Source organism: Talpa europaea, assembly GCF_964194135.1.
Source record: "Talpa europaea genome assembly, chromosome: 9".
Classification (NCBI taxonomy): Eukaryota; Metazoa; Chordata; class Mammalia; order Eulipotyphla; family Talpidae; genus Talpa; species Talpa europaea.
In genome coordinates, this window is record NC_140076.1 from 48,182,840 (window position 1) to 48,201,397 (window position 18,558).

General features: G+C 38.0%; 1 protein-coding gene across 1 annotated transcript in view; it reads left to right on the top strand.

Annotated features, from left to right (window-relative positions):
* Positions 1 to 6,845: 6,845 nt before the first annotated feature.
* The window catches only part of PIGK (phosphatidylinositol glycan anchor biosynthesis class K), a gene marked incomplete at both ends in the record, with an annotated part of 90,681 nt that continues 78,968 nt past the window's right edge, over positions 6,846 to 18,558 (top strand). Inside the window, 3 exons of the mRNA XM_084242924.1 lie at positions 6,846 to 6,938; positions 11,626 to 11,679; positions 15,745 to 15,836. Coding sequence (XP_084099050.1) covers positions 6,846 to 6,938; positions 11,626 to 11,679; positions 15,745 to 15,836 — 239 coding nt within the window. The remainder of the gene's footprint in view (positions 6,939 to 11,625; positions 11,680 to 15,744; positions 15,837 to 18,558) is intronic.

The following is an 18,558-nucleotide window of genomic DNA, read 5'->3' on the forward strand; positions in this document are numbered from 1 at the left end:
TTAAACATTGTTTTTACTTTAGAAGTAATAACATTCATGATAAACCAAAAAGATTCAAGCAATACTAGCAATACTGAAAAATGGAGAGCAAATATACTCAAGTAATGTCCAGTCTTCATTCTGAAACTCCAGGGGACAGCCACTATTATCAGTTTTAGTATCTCTAGTACTTTCTTATTGCTGCATGATCAATTACCCACAAACTTGGTGAACTGAAACAAAATAAATGGGCCTGCCTGGTGACACAAGGGGTTAAGACACACCCTATATAGCTGTCTGCAGCCACTGCAGCACGAGTTCAATCCCCGGCCAGGGAGATACCCCACATGGCACAGCAGACTTCTCGTGACTTGCCCGCTGCTCCCCTCAGCAGTGTATTTCAGCCAATCTGCCTGTTTTGTTCCCCACCCTGTCTCTGGTGAATCCTCTCAACCCCCACACTTCTGGCCTGTACCCTAGTTCTTGTATGCATAAATAAATAAATCTTTAAGCAAAATAAATTGGTTATTTTACATTTCTGGAAGCCAGAAATCCAGATGGGTAAAAGCTGAGTGTCTTTTGGAGGCTCTTGGAGAGAATCCATTTCATTACCTTTTCTAGCATCTAGTAGCCACTCACATTCCTTGGTTGGTGGCCCTTCATCGCTCTGACCACTGCTTTGATGCCACGTCCTCTTCTCTTCTCTAATCCAATTGTCCTGCTCTTTTGAGGACCATTATGGGGCTCACCCACATAATTCAATATAGTCTCCTCAACCTGAGATGCTTAGTCATATGAGCAAAGTTCCCTTTTGTCACGTTACCTAACATTGTCAAATTTTCCAAGAATTAAGACATGAACATCTTTAGGGAGCCATTATTCTGCTTACCATAATCTTTATTAAACATGGTATAATTAAAATATCTATTAAATATCCATGGGATGTTGGAGAATTCCTTTATAAAAGCAATACACAATTGAATAAAAATCAATTGAAGAAAATCAATTATACTTGTAGGAGATTCTCAGCTCATGGAGAACTGAAATGTGAATTAGCTTTGCACCAAAGGTGACTTCTTGATTTGTGAGGATTACACTACTAATGAGATATCAAGTTTCACATCACTAAAGCATTCAATATGACTTTCTGTCCAGGTCATTATGGCATTTTAATGACAACAAAGAATTTCCCAAAATGAAACTTTGAAGGACAGTTGCTCTACAACTATATTGAAGCAATATTATGAGTAAGTTCTGGAAATAATGAGAAGGTCATGAGATTGAAATTGATTGCAGCAGAACAATAAACTGCTATTAAATAGCTCACTGGAAAAAAATTTGAATCCAAACTGAAAGGGAATTTAAGGCGGACCATTGTCAAAATCAGTACTAGGAAATGATATACATAGACATAAGAAGCCCTTTTGCTTGATTTTAATTGATTTTCTCTTTTTATAGTTTATTACATATCTAATTTCCTTTTGCTAACTTTTATCTCACCCAAAGAAACATTTTGACCTTTAGATATGAAATGTTTCCATCTAATACCAGTGGTGCTGATTATAGGAAAAAGACTTGGTAGTAGCAAGTAAACTATATAATATACAGCACACAGGGGCCATGTTTGGATGCTGATTACATTTATCCTTTTCACCTATTTTACTTTGTTAGCAACCTCTATTTAGTAGTCACAAAAGTTTTTACAATAGGTTTATGCACTGGGTAAATACTGAAACCAGGCTTTACTTGTAGATGAATCCTGAACCTGGCTCACTTCCAGTGATTTTTATGTTTTTAAAAATGACACTAACATGCACTCAGCTGTGTAAGTTAGATACCCAAAAGTCATTCTTGAAATTGTCTTTTCTTCTACTTCCCTGTTATAATCAATTTTTGTCCTCCTACTTTTACCACTCTGGACCAGCCTACCATTGCCATGTCTGTTGCAACAGCCTCCCAAATGCTTGATCTGCAGTTATTTGTCTCATTGGAAGCAGAGTGACCTTTACTATGCTGAGGCTCTCCATGACCTTATCTGTAAGGCTCTGAAGGGAGATGCACTGACACAGCAATAGTTTTATCTTGCAGCACTCTCTCTTATTCCTTGAACTACAAGCTCAAGGTCATTCAGAAAGTTCCTCTAATAAGCCAACTCATTTTTTGCCACTGTTCTGAAAGAGCAAAAGCTGTTTCCTCTACCTTAAAATTTCTTTCCTTCCCTCCAGCTTTGTCTCATTAATATCAACTCAGACCATTTCCTCAGGGAAATCTATCCTGTTTTTTTTTTTCCCTACAAGTTTGGAACTCTCTTGTTGGACTTGTTATAGGACAGGGAGAGGGGCAGTCCAAACCCCGCAAACCTGCCTATTCTAAATGGGTTCTGCCATCCGCCGCATCAACACAAAACATAGGAGACTTTAATGGGAAGGAACTTTAATAAAACTAGGAAACAATACAGGTAAGGCAAAGAATCTAGTTTCTAAATGAAGCACCCAAAGTTACCCGTCCCCTCGTGGGTAAAACTCCATCCAAATGGGATCGGCCCAGAACAAGGCCCCAAAGCCTGCCACAAGTCTAAAGCATCTTCCAGTGGGGACCCACAGAAAAGGGTCACAAACAACCAGACAAGCCCGGAAGGAAAAGAGCAAAATCAACATCCAGATGAAAGCTGCCATGGTCACCTCCCCACGGGTCTCACCCACATCTGTGTCACCCTGTCCACGACCAAAAGACAAGTGCAGTTTCTTCACGTGTCAAGACAAGTGCAGTTTCTTCACGTGTCTCTAGGCTCCATGCGCCTCCTCCAGGTCTCCTGGCTCCATCCTGCTTCCTTCCTCAGTCTCTTCTTCAGCTTCTCCTCTTCCTGCTCAGCTCCACCCTCCCTTGGGTGGGGCAGGGAACCTCCCCCTTTCCTGGGGACCACCCTGTTACAGACTTACACATTTGTTTAAATGCTTCTACTATTAATGTCTGTCTCCCCTGGAATGTAGCTCTGTGGGGACTGGGACTTGCTCAGTTTCTGCTTTTTTGTGTGTTGCTTATGAACAGCACAATGCATGGTACATAATTAGTGCTTAATGAATATCTGTTGAGTGAATAACTAGCACAATGATATTTTTTGGGAACCAATTATTTTATTTTAATTTTGACTGACAAACCAGAACAAATAACTCCTCCTCTATCTAAATTGAATAAAAAAATCAGAAAACATAGATATGTGAAAGCCTCATATATACTGTAAAGTTACATATCAAATATGAATATGATTATTTGGTGTACTATATATACAGCAAAGGTTATTGCCTTTGAAAACAAGTGAGTATTGAATGAATTATGACACTCAGAAGAAAATGCTAATTTCTGATTTCTGTGTTTTCTCTAAATTCAACCTGGTCCCAATATATAGGAATTCAGATGACATGGCATGCAGTTATTAGGACTGTTCCAAAATATTCAGGAAATACATAGCAGGACTATAGGCATAGCTATATGACTTCTTTGGTCAGTGGGATGTAAGAAAAATGATGTGTGTATAGAGATGCATGCCTGTAAATCTTAACAAATTTGTGTGTCAACTTAATTCAAAAGGGAAGAGGGTCTAGAGGTCATCTTAAAGTTTCCTATTAATGCCTTATGAGCAGGGAAGCCTTGTGAAGGTATTCCATTTCCTGTTTCTAAAGTGACCCTGAGTGCCAGGAAAGCTAAGATTGCACCCCCAAAATGGCACCCACTTGAGACCCATAAGAAAAAAAAAAAAACAAAAGAAAAGAAAAATGATGTGTATCATAGGAAGAAGCTTTAGGTTCCAGGATGCAATGTACTGTGCTCCCCTCTGCTACACTGATGCTGGCAATATGCCTAGAGGTAGAATCTCATGAGATGAAACTCCATCAGTCTGAATGCCTGAGCAACCACAATAAGCACACTCTAATTTTGTACTTGCAGTGTGAACAAAAAGTAAACTCATTATGTTAGTTCTCTGTGGTTTTAGACTGGTTTACTTTCACACGTAATAGAGCTTGTCTCAATTTATACTAAGTCTATCAAACACATACACCTTCAATCTCATGAGTAGATTCGTTTCATAAATTAAATGGAGTATTTTCAATCCTTACATATTTTAAGATCATCAAGGAACAGGATTTTAGCTCGTAAATTGCAAATAATATTTTAGATTCCAAAGATGGCTATTATGCATTACTTCTTTCCTGTAGAGATTTGCTATACTGAGAATTATGTCTAAATTTTCCTATCCTTAACTTGAGATGACTTTAATTTGTTTTACTACTACAATGTGGCATAAGTAATTCTTGCATTTTTAAGGCTAAGTTATAACCCTAACACTTAGAGGGTTTGTCCATGTTTCTTGGAATGCTCTCTCAAACAACCCAGCTGCCATGCTTCAGCCCAACTCACCTAGAGAAACTCTTACAGGTTAGGGGTGAGGGACACCCCAGAACTCCCAAAACTGCCTGCCTTAAATAGGTTCTGCCATCTGCTGCATCAAGGCAATACAGATTCTATCTAGCATGTAAGACCTTTAATGGAAAGGAAGTATAATACAATCAGTGTACAACAAAGACAAGACAAGGAATACAGTTTCCAAATCAAGCAGCCTAAGATACTCATTCCCTCGTGGGTAAATGTCCAGCCAAACAGGGTTGGCCCAAATTAGGCCTTGAGGCCCGAAAGCCTGCCACAAGTCTAAGATACCTTCTGGTACCCATAGAAAATGGGCAAAAGCAGCCTACCATGTCTAGGACAAAAGGAGCAAAATCAAGATAAACACTGCCATTGTTAACCTCGCTATAGGTCTCTCACCCACATTTGTCTCAACAAGTCCAAGGCCAAGAAGCAAGCACAGTTTCTACCTGTCTCTCTGCTCCAAGTGCCTCCTCCAGGTCTCCTTATGTTTCTCCATTCTGCTGCCTTCCTTCTCCAGTCTCCTCTCCAACTTCATATTCTTGCTAAACGCTACCCTCCCTTGGGTGGGGTAGGAAAACTGGAACCTCCCCTTTCCCTGAGGACCACCCTGTTGCAAAACTGCAGGTATAATTTTCAGTTGACAAGCACTGCTGTTCTCCCAGGGGCAAATTAGCATGAATTTCAAGTCATATGAAGAAGACATCTTGGATATCCAGCTAAGTCACCCTCAATAACTGCAGTCACAGTGAACATCTAATTGTAATAACATGTGAGATCCCAGTTGAGAATGTTAGCGAAATTTCAGATTTTCAGGTCTAGTTACCCAGCCAGGAATTGACCCCAGGCTGCGGGGGCAGTGCTAGGTCTTAGTCACTAGGCCAAAGCTGTAGCAGGAACTTCACTCTCAGGCAAGCAAGCAAAAAAAGGCAAATTTGCTTAGAGAAATAGATACAAGGAAAAGTTTATTAAGGAGAAAGAACAGAAACAAAATGGTTCTCCAGGAACCAGGCCAGGGAGGGGCAAGGAAGCGGCAGTGCCTCAGGGAATGTATATCTTTTTCTCTAATTATTCTAAAGCCCCATCAGTTTCTTTGTAATTGGTTAGTTCTCAGTGGCTCCTGTCTTACTGCCACTGCACTTCTAACAACCCAGCCCTTATCTTAAAGAGCCCTTTTTTCTTTATCATCCTTGCCTGGGAATATCCTATTCGTTCTCACTGCCCTCAGTCCAGGGAAGTCTCATTAGTCCCCTTAGGAATTTGCTGCCCCTATCTCTGGGGCCTCCCTTCCTCCTCAGAGGCTTATTCTGACTGCTTATTCTGACCCTACAAGATATCCACTTGCCCTATAACTCAAGAACATGCCAGGGGATACCAAGTCATCTGTGAGAGGAGATACAAAAAGTTTTAGAGATAATGCATTGCTTTAAGTTACTAGGTCTCAAGCAATTGATAATCTGAATGCTGTATGACATGCTTCATGTTTATGTAATAAAGGGGAAAAATACATACCTTACACAATTGTAAACATTTAATTATATAATATGCATAATATGCTTTGTATAGTGTCTGGAATATAACATGCATCAATCAAGATAACTGTTTTAAACCTTAAAGCACTAGAAGTTATATTTTTTTCTCCTTCGACTCGTTCACCATGGTTGACTTTTCACTCAAGGACCCAGGACGACAGGGCAATGATCACCTTGAACTTTGCTGGTTCCTGTGCAAGATGAAAAAAAGGAAATCTAGGGGCTGACACAGAGGACTTTGAACACGTTACACTTGAAACAACATGTCATGCTAGATGAAAAACAATTTAAAATTGAATGTATATAATTAGCAAAATGGAATGAATACTGATGCTCTTATTAAATCCTCACTGAGAAAAACTTTAGCATAATTGCAGAAGAATAAAAAATTTAGCTAATTTCTCCATGTCCATACTTTGAATAAAGCGATAGCCTTCACGCCTGTTTGGGCTGCAGGATCCACCTATCTTTCCATTTGAAGTTGATTTAATTACGTTTTGTGAGATTACATTTCAGTTTGTGTCTCCCCACCCTCAATGCTTTTATATTCAAATAATAGGCAGCACTAGGCAAAATAATAAATAAAAGAAATAGTTGGGATCACAGGTTTCCTCCCTCACCTTTCAAATAAAATGCTTAAACTTCACATCTATTTTAAAATACAAAAAAAAAGAAAACGTACTCAGATGCCGCTAAGACTACAGAGCTCCGCCTAGCTCTCCCCAGCAATTCCGGGAGACACCAGTTCTGCGCAGGCGCTGACGGCTAAGAGGCTAAATTAGGCGACCGAGGGGCGGGCCTCCAGGAGGTGGGGCCGATGTCGCAAACGAAAACAACGTAAAAACGCCGTCGCGCTGCTTTACGGCACTTGCTCCGCCCCCCGCAGGTGTGCGCGACCTGAAGCCGGCAAACATGGCCGCCGCCTACTTCCCCAGCCGGCCTCTGACCGCGAGGGCAGGGCTATTGCTCTTGTGCTTGGGCAGCTTGGCCGCTAGTCAGATCGAGGTAGGAGTCAGGCTTCTCTGAGCGGTGGGCCCAGGGGGACAGCGGTGGCGTGGCTGAGAGCGCCCCGGTGTCCGATACACAGCACGGAGGAGTGTCGTGGAGACATCAGCCGCCGACTGCACTAGGGAGGTGGTCATTGGGACGGCATGGTCTGTGTCAGCCTTTAAAAAAATAAAAGAACCAAATTATCGGAGTCAGGGGAGGATCTGTGTGCGCAGTCCCTAGCAAGTGAAATTTGAGCAGGCGGCGGGTGAAATATCAATAGTCGAGTTCTCGAGATCATTCTCAGGCTTCAGGGGCCGGGCTAGTCAGCAGACATTTGCAAGTCTGTGTCCAAAGTTTTATCTTGTGCCCACCTCAAAACTTTTTAAGTACACTTTCCCTACCAGTTAAAAAAAAAATAGAGATTGCTCACGGGTGCTATGTATGTGAATGAATGTATATGTGTGTATATATATTCATTCATTGATGCTGTTTTATATATTCACTAAAGTATATTTTTATTTTTTTAAATAAATTTTATTTTTATATTCCCCATACAATTGCAACCCCCTTATTTTGACCCCAATCCCTCTCCTCCCCACCCCCCACTCCCCATAGAGTGTCTCTGGTTCATAGTTTTTTGTTGATTTTGATTTTCACTTTCTTAGAGTTATTCATTTTCCTAGTCCCTTATTTAAGTTTTCTAGATTCCTGCTATGAGTGAGACCATCAGGTATTTTTCTTTTTCTTTCTGGCTTATTTCGCTGAGCATGATCCCTTCCAGCGCCATCCATGTTGCTGCAAATTGCATGTGTTTATCTTTTTTGATTGCTGAGTAATATTCCATTGTGTATATGTACCACATCTTCTTGATCCAGTCATCTATTTTTGGGCATTTGGGCTGTTTCCAAAGCTTAGCTATTGTAAACAGTGCTGCTATAAACATAGGGGTGAAGGTGCTCTTTGGAATTGATGTTTCTGTGTCCTTTGGGTAAATACCTAGGAGTGGAATTGCTGGATCATATGGAAGCGCTATTTTTAGCGGGTCCAGAAATCTCCACACAGCTTTCCACAGTGGTTGGACCCGTTTGCACTCCCACCAACAGTGCAGGAGAGTTCCTTTTTCTCCACATCCTCACCAACATTTGTTGTTGCTAGTTTTTTTAATATGTGCCATTCTCACTGGTGTAAGATGGTATCTCATGGTAGTTTTGATTTGCATTTCCCTGATTACAAGTGATGTTGAACATTTTTTCATATGCCTGTTGGCCATTTGCATTTCCTCTTCAGAGAAGTTTCTTTTTAGCTCTTCTGCCCATTTTTGACAGGATTATTTTCTCTGTTGTTGCTGCGTCTCATCAGCTCTTTGCAGATTTTTGTGATCAGTCCTTTATCATTGGTGTTGTGTGCAAAAATGTTCTGCCAGTCGGTGGGGTTTCTCTTTGTTTTTGTTATTGTCTCTTTTGCTGTGCAGAAGCTCTTTAATTTCATGTAGTCCCAGCTGTTTATCTTTGCCTTCACTATCATTGCTTTGGGTGATGTGTCTGTAAAGATGTCTTTGATGTGCATATCACATATAAAGTATATTTTTAGATAAAATAAATGAGTACATGATCTGCCATTTTCCTCCATTATTTTATTTTTTTTTAAAGATTTATTTATTTATGCATACAAGAGCTGGGGTACAGGCCAGAGGTGTGGGGAGTGAGAGGATTCACTAGAAACTGAGTAGGAAAGAGAACAGGCAGATGTACTGAAATATACTGCTGAGGGGAAGCAGCAGGCGAGTCAGGAGAGGTTTACTGCGCCATGTTGGTAGCTGCCTGGCCAGGGATTGAACTCGTGCTTCAGTGGTTGTGGACAGCTTTGTAGGTTGCATCTTAACCCCTTGCACCCCCCGGGAGGCCCGTTCTCCATTATTTTAATGGGTTATCTTTTATACTTCATTTTGGATACCATTACTCTTTTTTGTAGTTACACAGTTGCTGTGCTATTTCACATTTTAATGTTTTGTACCTCCTGTTTCCTCTGTTTATTAAGGTATAATAAATGCATGACCTCTGTGGATCCTTTACCTATCTTTACCTTTGCTTTACTGTTGTTAATTTGTACATTTAGCGAGTATAGCACTTATCTGTTCTAACCTTTGTGTCCTTTGTACTACCTATTCCATCTTCTTTCACTTAGGGGGTAAATACTAAATACTTCCTTAACTGGTTTGTCTCAAGCCATTCTTTTTTTTAATTTTTAATTTTTTTTTTATTTTTATATTCCCCATACAATTGCAACCCCCTTATTTTGACCCCAATCCCTCCCCTCCCCACCCCCACCCCCCTCAAACCATTCTTCCTTCCAGGCCATTCTCCAAATTGCAGCCAGAGGAACTTTCAAAAACATAAATCTGATCACATAAATATGTCACTCATATACACCTTAATGCTGCTTTAAAGATAAAAAACAACAAAATCTTCATTGTGGCCCACAAACAAGGCACTGCATATTTTAGCCCCTATCTACGTAGTCATTCTCTCTCTCCCCCCAGTTATGCTAACTTGTTTTTTTTTAAGATTTATTTATTTATTTATTTTATACAAGAACCAGGATACAGGCCAGATGTGGGGAAAGGTGATAGGATACACCAGAGACAGAGCGGGGAACAGAACAGGCAGACTGACGAAATACAATGCTGAGGGGAGCAGCGGGCAAGGCAGGAGAGGTCTGCGGCGCCAAGTGGGACCCTGGCCGGCTGGCTGGGATCAAACTGGCAGAGGCTGCAGACAGCTTCACAGCGTGGTGCTCAGCCACCTGTGCCGCCACCAGGGGAGGCCCTATGCTAACCTTTCTATTTCACAAAACCTTTAAGCTCCTTTCTTCCATAAGGACCCATGTTCCCTCTGTCAGGAATTCTATTCTCTTCTCTTCATCTTTTGGTTCCTAACATAATTGTTGCTTCTCTAGGGAACCTTCCCTGACCCCTCATCAGGCCAGATCCTCCTATTATACTGTTTCATGACACTGTGTATTTTACCTTTATAGAATTTATAGTTTGCCCTTATTTACTAATGTGTGTCATTGAAATTGGATAGTGACCTTTGTGAAGGCATGGTTTTTGGGCCATCATTGTTTTCTGAGCTACCATGACAGTGACACTGACACACGGTATCCAATGAATGTGAGAAATGAATGCATTATATGGTAGTGTAATGTGTTTGAATGTTTCCTTATTAAACTCTGGGATCCTTAAGAGGAAACAGCATGCTTTTCGTGATGATTATAGGTGTTCTATTAGCTATATGTACTTGTATAAGCAATCACATCTTGAATTTATCTCTAAAGTATTATTGATTAAGAATTTTGCAACTGAGGGGCCTCCCTGGTGGCGCAAGGGGTTAAGACACGACCTATGAAGCTATCCGCAGCCACTGCAGCGTGAGTTCAACTCCCAGCCAGGGAGTTACTCACATGGTGCAGTAGATCTCTCCTGACTCGCCTGCTGCTCCCCTCAGCAGTGTATTTCAGTCGATCTGCCTGTTCTGTTTCCCACTCTGTCTTTGGTGAATCCTCTCACCCCTCCACCTCTGGCCTGTACCCCAGTTCTTGTATGCATAAATAAATAAATCTTTGAAAAAAAAAGAATTTTGGGACTGAAAGAGACATTAGAGTTTGGGTCACCTCATAACATTCTTTCTCCATAAGAAAACTCAAGTATAATGAGCTAAATAACTTATCCCGGTTTCACAGCCAGATGAGAGAGAGGACCTGGGCTAAAATCCAGATCTTCAAATTCCTAAATCAGGTTTTTACTCACTATGGTACATTGTTTTCTTTAGCAGCTAGGCAGACTATTGGGAAAAGTTAAGAAAAATGTATGTAAATATATAACATACATTTGAGTAGATTTTTAAATTTTATTCTAACATTTGTTAGGCAAATGTTTTAGTCATGATCCCTATAGTCTGTGAGTCAGGTAATAATACCATTTTATAGATGGGGGGATGGACAGAGAAATTAACCAACTTTCCTAATATTATATTGCTAGTAAGTTAATAGGGCTAAAATTTGAATCCAGGCAGTCTGATTGTCCTGCTCATTAATACTGTTTGGGAGCAGTTGTAAGTCATTATGGTTGCTAGCCATTATTATTTTAATATATGATAAAAATAGGTGTTTGGATGGTTTTGGATGCTGAGGTTTTTAATATTATATGGTGGCAAATGCAATTTCACAGATTAGTGAAAATGTTACATGACAGTATACTAGAGAATATACCAAATCAAATATTTTGGTATATATTTTGAATTAGAATAAAGCAATTGGAAGCACCTACAACAGATTAAGAATGAACATTGAGAGAAATCTCATCAGAAAGTATACTAATTGTTACTTTGTGTAGAGCAAAGGCATGAAATTAGCAATTTACGATTTGGAGACTGGAAAACTAGAAGCATATTAGAAAAAGCTGGCAGTGTTTGGGATAAATATTTACAATTAAATGGACTTTACCCCGCTTATGCCTCCCCAACAATAACAAAAAACAATTTTATCCTTCGTAAAGTCAAATACTAGAATCTTCTATGAACTTGCTTAATGATGAATTACTGTTATTAACAGTTATAAAAACTATAAATCTTAACTGACCATCAATTTTGAGTCTGGGAAATTTGACTTTTTCTTCTAATCAGTTTTGCTATTATTTGACTGATAGGATCAAGCGGAACAGTTCTTTAGAAGTGGTCATACAAACAACTGGGCTGTTTTGGTAAGTATATTTTATAAAGATATACCTTGCTGGTAACTTTAGATATGTGCCTGAGTAATTTTGTGTGGATCAAATTTTTGAAAATAAAATTTATTTTCTTATTACAAATTATTTTGATTTGCATATATTTTAAATTGATTGTATCAACAAATAGTCTTTGCTTTTGGCATATTTGTCAAGTGGTGATGTGTAAATAAAGTCAGACCATATTAGGGATGCTGTTCAAGGAAGCATTTTATAAAATATAGGATTATTTTAATGATGGAAACTAATAATTATGCTTCTTTTCAGTAACATACTCTACTTAGGCCTTTTTATTTTATTAAAAAATTGGTTTTCAGTATAAAAGAAGAGGTCATTGTAGGGAATTCAAATTACATAGAAAAGTTAAAAGAAAACGGGTTTATTTTATATGAATTTCACCTCAATTAAAAAGATGACAAGAAATTATCCACTAGTCCCACATGCCAGAATCAACATTTTTGGTGAAATGTTCTTACCTTGTCTTTCTTTATGTATAAACATAAGAAATATGAACTCATATAACTGGGATGATATTCTTCCTGCTATTTTGCACCCCCCAAAGCATATCTTGGGAATCTTTCCTTGTCAGTAGATATAGAGATATGTAATCTTTTGTCAGATTGTAATGTTTTCTATTTAATGAGTGTACCTAAGCTTTAGATTCTAAATTTTTCATTATTTTAAACAGGACTGTAATGGATATCCTTGCATGTATTTTTGTGAATTTGATTGGTTTTCTCATTAGGGTAAATTTCTAAGCATAAAATTATGAAGTTGTGAAGCATAATCTCCCTCTAGAAAGGCTTTATTGCTATTTTTAAACCCAGGTCAACTGTATATTATCCTTTTTTGACTGCTTCTTTTTGTTTAATTTGCACTGTTTTGATTCTTAGTGAAGTTTTCTCATTGGCTTTCTTTTTTCTTCTGCCTTCTTTTCTTCATTATGGGAATTATTATCTATAATTTACTTGGATTCATTGATTTCTATTTTTAATTCCCCAATGTAATTTTTTTTTTTTTGGGTGCTTGGGAAAGTGTGCAGTCATTTACAACTGGGGTTTCATTTAATGACATTTACATGATTAGAAGATACATTAAATTTGACTTAACCAAAAAAAGTGTCAATTGGGAGGGTCAGCCAGAGGAAAGAATTAGAAAATAAAGAGGCAGAAAAGGAAGCTGATATTTTGGACAAAGAAAGAGAATATATAGCATTTCAAAGCCAGTAACTCATGTTGGAAAAGTATGAAAACTGGGGAATTTATGAGAATTCAGTGGGAATATAAAGGAGGAAGGTAGAGGAATTCAACTAAAAGTGCTGTACAAACATATAAGACTATAATTAACTTTACCAAGAAAAAGGGAGATTGAATGGCCTTAGAAATTTTGAGAATAATTTCATAAAAGCATGTATTTATCTACAGGTTGCTAAAAGTAACTGCAGAGTGAATATCGTTGCTATATATATATTTGTGTTAAATGTAGTTGTATTGTGATTAAATAGAGCAGTGTGTGGACACGGACTCATGCCTCATTTTTGTGTTGTCAAAGAACATGAGATTTTATGATGAAAATGAACACAAAATGATCAAGATAAGCTCACAGGTTTTCAATGACCACTTATAAGTTGAAGAAAATTATCCACCAATTTGAAAAGATACTTGCTCTAGAAGAAAATAAATGCTCTTCCATGATTAGTCTCTGTATCGGAATTCTTAAAAGTGGAAATTGTGCATACTATTGTGCTAATTGCCAGGGGCTCAGCCCTTAGAATTAAGAGCTTATTAGCTTGTACTGCACAGGCATTAAAACCTTATCTATTCTGGGAAACTTTTAACCACCCAATCTCAGTAAAGTGGGTCTCAGATGAGAAATAGAGGGTGAAAAGGAATTATTACTAAGCATTTCATCACAACTGTAGTTTTTATATTTTGCCCAATATTTTCACATTCACTCAGACAGTATAGTGAAACTTAATCTATATTTTCTTAAATGGAAAATCATGAAATTTGACCAGGGGCATGCTGAATTTCTTTCAGAGTGAAGAAAATGAGGTCTCATGGCAGTTCTAATTAATTTGGTTTAAGACTCGACTATGTGAGCAATGAAATGCCCTTTTGCTTTTGTAATATGACTTAAGTAAACTTTTGCCACCAGAGGGAGATAGAAGGAAAGTTGGATTCCATTTTGGTCTCCACATCTGCTTTGAATAAAACATTTTTGCCAGTGTGTAATAGAAAAGGTTATAAAGGTAATCCATACTGATGGTTATAAAGTACGGTGAGAAAGGGTGTAAACTGAAAAGCTGTTGTATTTTTTGACCCACACTTTATGGTAATACTGTTGGCAGTTAGTTGCATATCTAGAAATTTCCAGTGCATATGCTCACACTTGTACATTTGTGTCTAACCACCCCCACCCCCTTTTTAAAAAGGGGAGTCATGCCACATGCTCTTTTGCAACTTACTTTTTGTTTTGTTTTGTTTTTTGATATTCTACTCAGTAAAAATTATGGGTTATCTATTTAATTGGTATCTCCTGGTCTTGTCTCTTTTCCTACTCTGATTTTTTTGCCTAGTAACTTGCTGGTGAAAATGAGGCAGTTTCTTAGGTTAAATCTCATTAAATACTGTAACAAATGAGAAAAACCTTTTGGGTATGGTGAAGTACACGGAATATACTGGCTGTTATTGTGACTAATTCAGATACTATTTATGCTCACATTTGGGGATCTGTAAATTCTTTGGGTAGTGATTTTGTTTCTGGCCTTTAGGTTTTGATTTTTACCAATATAGGCAACACTATAATGAAAATAATTGAATATATATTTCTTTGTATATTAAAATGAGCTATTGAAAGATTAAGTAAATTTTCAAAAATTGATATATGTTACGAATTACCCTTGTATAGCTTATGGGTAGGATGTGTGCACTCATTTCCCCACACCCCTGTCAATATTGTGAATTACCAGCCTTGTGAATACTTAGAATTCTATTTGTATTTTTTAAAGTGTGCAGACGTTGAGCATCTCCAAGAGTTTTATTGTCCACTTGTAAAGCTATGTTATGAAATGTGTGCTCATTCTTTGCCCATTTTTTCCAAAATTGAGTTGTTCATCCTTTTCTTTTATACAACTTTATGTTTCAAGTGTTCATTTTTGTTAGAATTTTAGGGCATTTTTGACCTTAGTTTTACGTTTTTATGTAGTCAAACATTTAGTTTTTTTCTTATAGTATTCTAAGTTGAAAATACATTTTAAATTTTAAAAATTACATTATAGTTCTTTTCTATATGATGCAAAAGAACATTTATCCTATTCTCAAGATTGATTTTATCTACTATCAGCACAGACCTGTAGTAGGAGGTCATAGGGTCTTGGTGGGTAGACTACAGCCCAACTCAGACTTCTCTTTCACTTCATTTAGAAAGGATTCTCAAGAGGGCTGCTTTTTGAGCCCCGTGTTAGATTTTTCTGGTACCTTTAGGAATCAATTTCTTTAAGTGTAAAATTTGCTTGAATTGTTTTTAGTTTTCTGTTCCATTCAACAGCTTTTTTTTTTTTATAATGTATTCTCTTGTGTGCTTATAAAACTGTTTGCATGTTATGTTTTAGTCTCTATCTTACATTTTTCACAACTAAATTAGGGAGCAATCCAGAGTAAGAGGACTGTTACATAACCCAAGGTAACTAATTTTCTCTTCTCTGAAGAGAATATGGGCACTGTTTTTGATTTTAAAGGATTTAGTCTTTTAGACATAGGAACATTACAAAATCACAATAATTGAGAGTAACTAAGTTGGTTCAGCATTTGATTACATCCCCCCAAGATTTGGTTTCTCTTCAGCTGCTTGGTCTTTTCTATTTAATACTAGTTATGAAAGAACTCTTAGAGAGATTGGTTTATTGACAAGTCATTAGCCTAAATTATGCTATAGTCTTTTTTTTTTTAAGTATCTCTGCATCACTTAAAGAGAAATAATTCTGTAACTCCATGGCTTATTTTGATTCATGAAAATAACATATTTGTTTTAATACTGTAGGTGTGTACCTCCCGATTCTGGTTTAACTATCGACATGTTGCAAATACTCTTTCTGTGTATAGAAGTGTCAAGAGGCTAGGTATTCCTGACAGGTAAGAAATTTTAATAAAGTATAACTCTGAACCTCAGTGGAAAATCATCCTCGGATGGTTGTTATTATATTTATTTTATTTTATATATTTTTACATCATTTTTCATTTTTGCACAATGTATGCATTTTCATCTTGGTTATATTCCCCATATTCCCACCCCCCTTATTTTGACTGTAACCCTTCTTACCTCTCCCTACGCCCCCACAATGTGTCTGGTTTATAGTTGCTTTTTGACTTTGATTTTTACTTTATTATAATTAGTCTTTTTCCTGGTCCTTTATTTAGATTTTCTAAATTCCTGTTATGAATGAGACCATCCAATATTTTTCTTTTTCTTTCTGGCTTATTTCGCTGAGCATGATCCCTTCCAGCTCCATCCATGTTGCTGCAACTTGCATGTGTTTATCTTTTTTGATCAGAGTAATATTCCATTGTGTATATGTACCACATCTTCTTGATCCAGTCATCTATTTTCGGGCTTTTGGGTTGTTTACATAGCTTAGCTATTGTAAATTGTGCTGCTATAAACATAGGGGTGCAGATGCCCTTTTGAATTAATGATTCTGTGTCCTTTGGGTAAATACCTAGGAGTGGAATTGTTGGATCATATGGAAGCTCCATCTTTAGCAGGTTGAGGAATCTCCACACAGCTCTCCATAGTGGTTGGACCAGTTTGCACTCCCACCAACAGTGCAGGAGAGTTCCTTTTTCTCCACAACCTCGCCAACATTTGTTGTTGCTAGTTTTTTTAATATGTGCCATTCTCACTGGTGTGAGATAGTATCTCATTGTAGCTTTGATTTGCATTTCCCTGATTACAAGTGATGTTGAACATTTTTTCATATGCCTGTTGGCCATTCGCATCACAAAAATCTACAAAGAGCTGAAGAGTCTTAACAAAAACAAAGTAAATAATCCAGTCAAAAAATGGGTTGAAATGTTATTATATTTTTATTTTTGTGTTGCTTTTGAAAAGTCTGAAATTTTTGTTGTTAAAGCGTAACATCATTTATAAAGTAGCTATTAAGAGTGTATAATGGCAAATTATATAAAACAATTAATATTAAGGTATAAGGATTTTATTAATATAATTATTTCGTGTCATATAAATATTAAATGCCTCAGCCAGGTTTTTAATTGTGGGTAACAGAAGGCAATTCTGACTTGATATAAATAGAAAAAGAATTTATTGAAAGTATACTGATTAGCTCACTAAGTGGCTAGAAACCTATAACTTTATAAATAGTTGGGAACAAGAAGACTAAGTAGCAGAAAAGATATCTAAAAATCGCTCTAGGGCCTCCCTGGTGGCGCAAGCAGTTGAGCACCGCACTATGAAGCTGTCTGCAGTCTCTGCAGTGCGGGTTCGATCCCAGCTGGCCTGCGAGAATCTCACATGGCGTGGCTGACCTCTCCTGTCTTGCTCGCTGCTCCCCTCAGCAGTGTATTTTATCAGTCTGCCTGTTCTGTACCCCACCCTGTCTCTGGTGAATCCTCTCACCCTCCCACGCATATGGTCTGTACCCCGGATTTTGCATAAATAAACAAATAAATCTTTGGGGAAAAAAAAATCGCTCCATAAAACCAGTCCAGGGACCTCCCTGGTGGCGCAGGCAGTTGAGCGTGGCACTGCGAAGCTGTCCGTAGCCTCTGTAGTGTGGGTTCGATCCCGGCTGGCTGGCAAGAATCCCACATGGCGAAGCAGACCTCTCCTGTCATGCCTGCTGCTCCACTCAGCAGTGTATTTCTTCAGTCTGCTGCTCTGTCTCCGGTGAATCCTTTCACCCTCCCGCGCATCTGGCCTGTACCCCAGTTCTTGTATAAAAGTAAATAAATCTCAAAAAAAAAAAACCAAAACTTGTTAAAAAAAAAAAAAATAACAGTCCAGTGGCAGTAATGAAGCCACAAATTACTGAAGGCTAGACTGACTCAGCCACTGCATAGCTGCTGCTGTTGCCATTGGAAATTTAATGTTACTACTGCTACTTACTGTCAAGATCTACACTATCCTATCCTAGCTTCTATGTCTGTAGCTCTTATTTTAGAATGGTTGGTGAATTGCCATGTTGTCAAAGCATAGATTAAGGGCCCATATCCATGCTGTGAGGGTGGCAGTAATAAAGACAATCGCATTGTTAGCTTCTATATATGGGAGACAGGCTCTGCCTTCTGCAAGGACTCATGAAGTGGATATTTCCTAATTATAAGGAGGGAGTTCAGGGATGAGGCAGAACACCCCCAACCTCTAACCCAGATACATGGCTTGGTTTGTTCGCTGTAATAGATTTGTTTTTGCTGCTGCAAAAGCAGTTATAGCAGGGAACTGCAGTCAATTCCATTATTTAGGTTTGATTTATTTAGTTCTATGTTCCTCTCCATTTGTAAGGCAGTGTGGAAAGAGCTTCGCAGTCAGATGGATCTGAGTTTGAAATTTGACTTAGCGGTGATTTTGATTAAGTTCATTTTCCTCACTACGGCTGTTTTCTCATCTATTACATGGTAATACTAGTGCCTTCTTTGCAGGATTCAGGTACTTGAAATAAAAACAAATAGAGATGTTTAAAGTATTGCAGGAGCAGTACTTTAGAAGCAGAAGCAGTGGATGCGTAGGAAAACAGAGTTATATTACTTTCTTTGTAAAATAGATCATTTTAGCTTGAGAAAAAGACAAAACTATAATACCTGTATTTCATCTGGAAAGTAAGGTGATTCAATAATATTA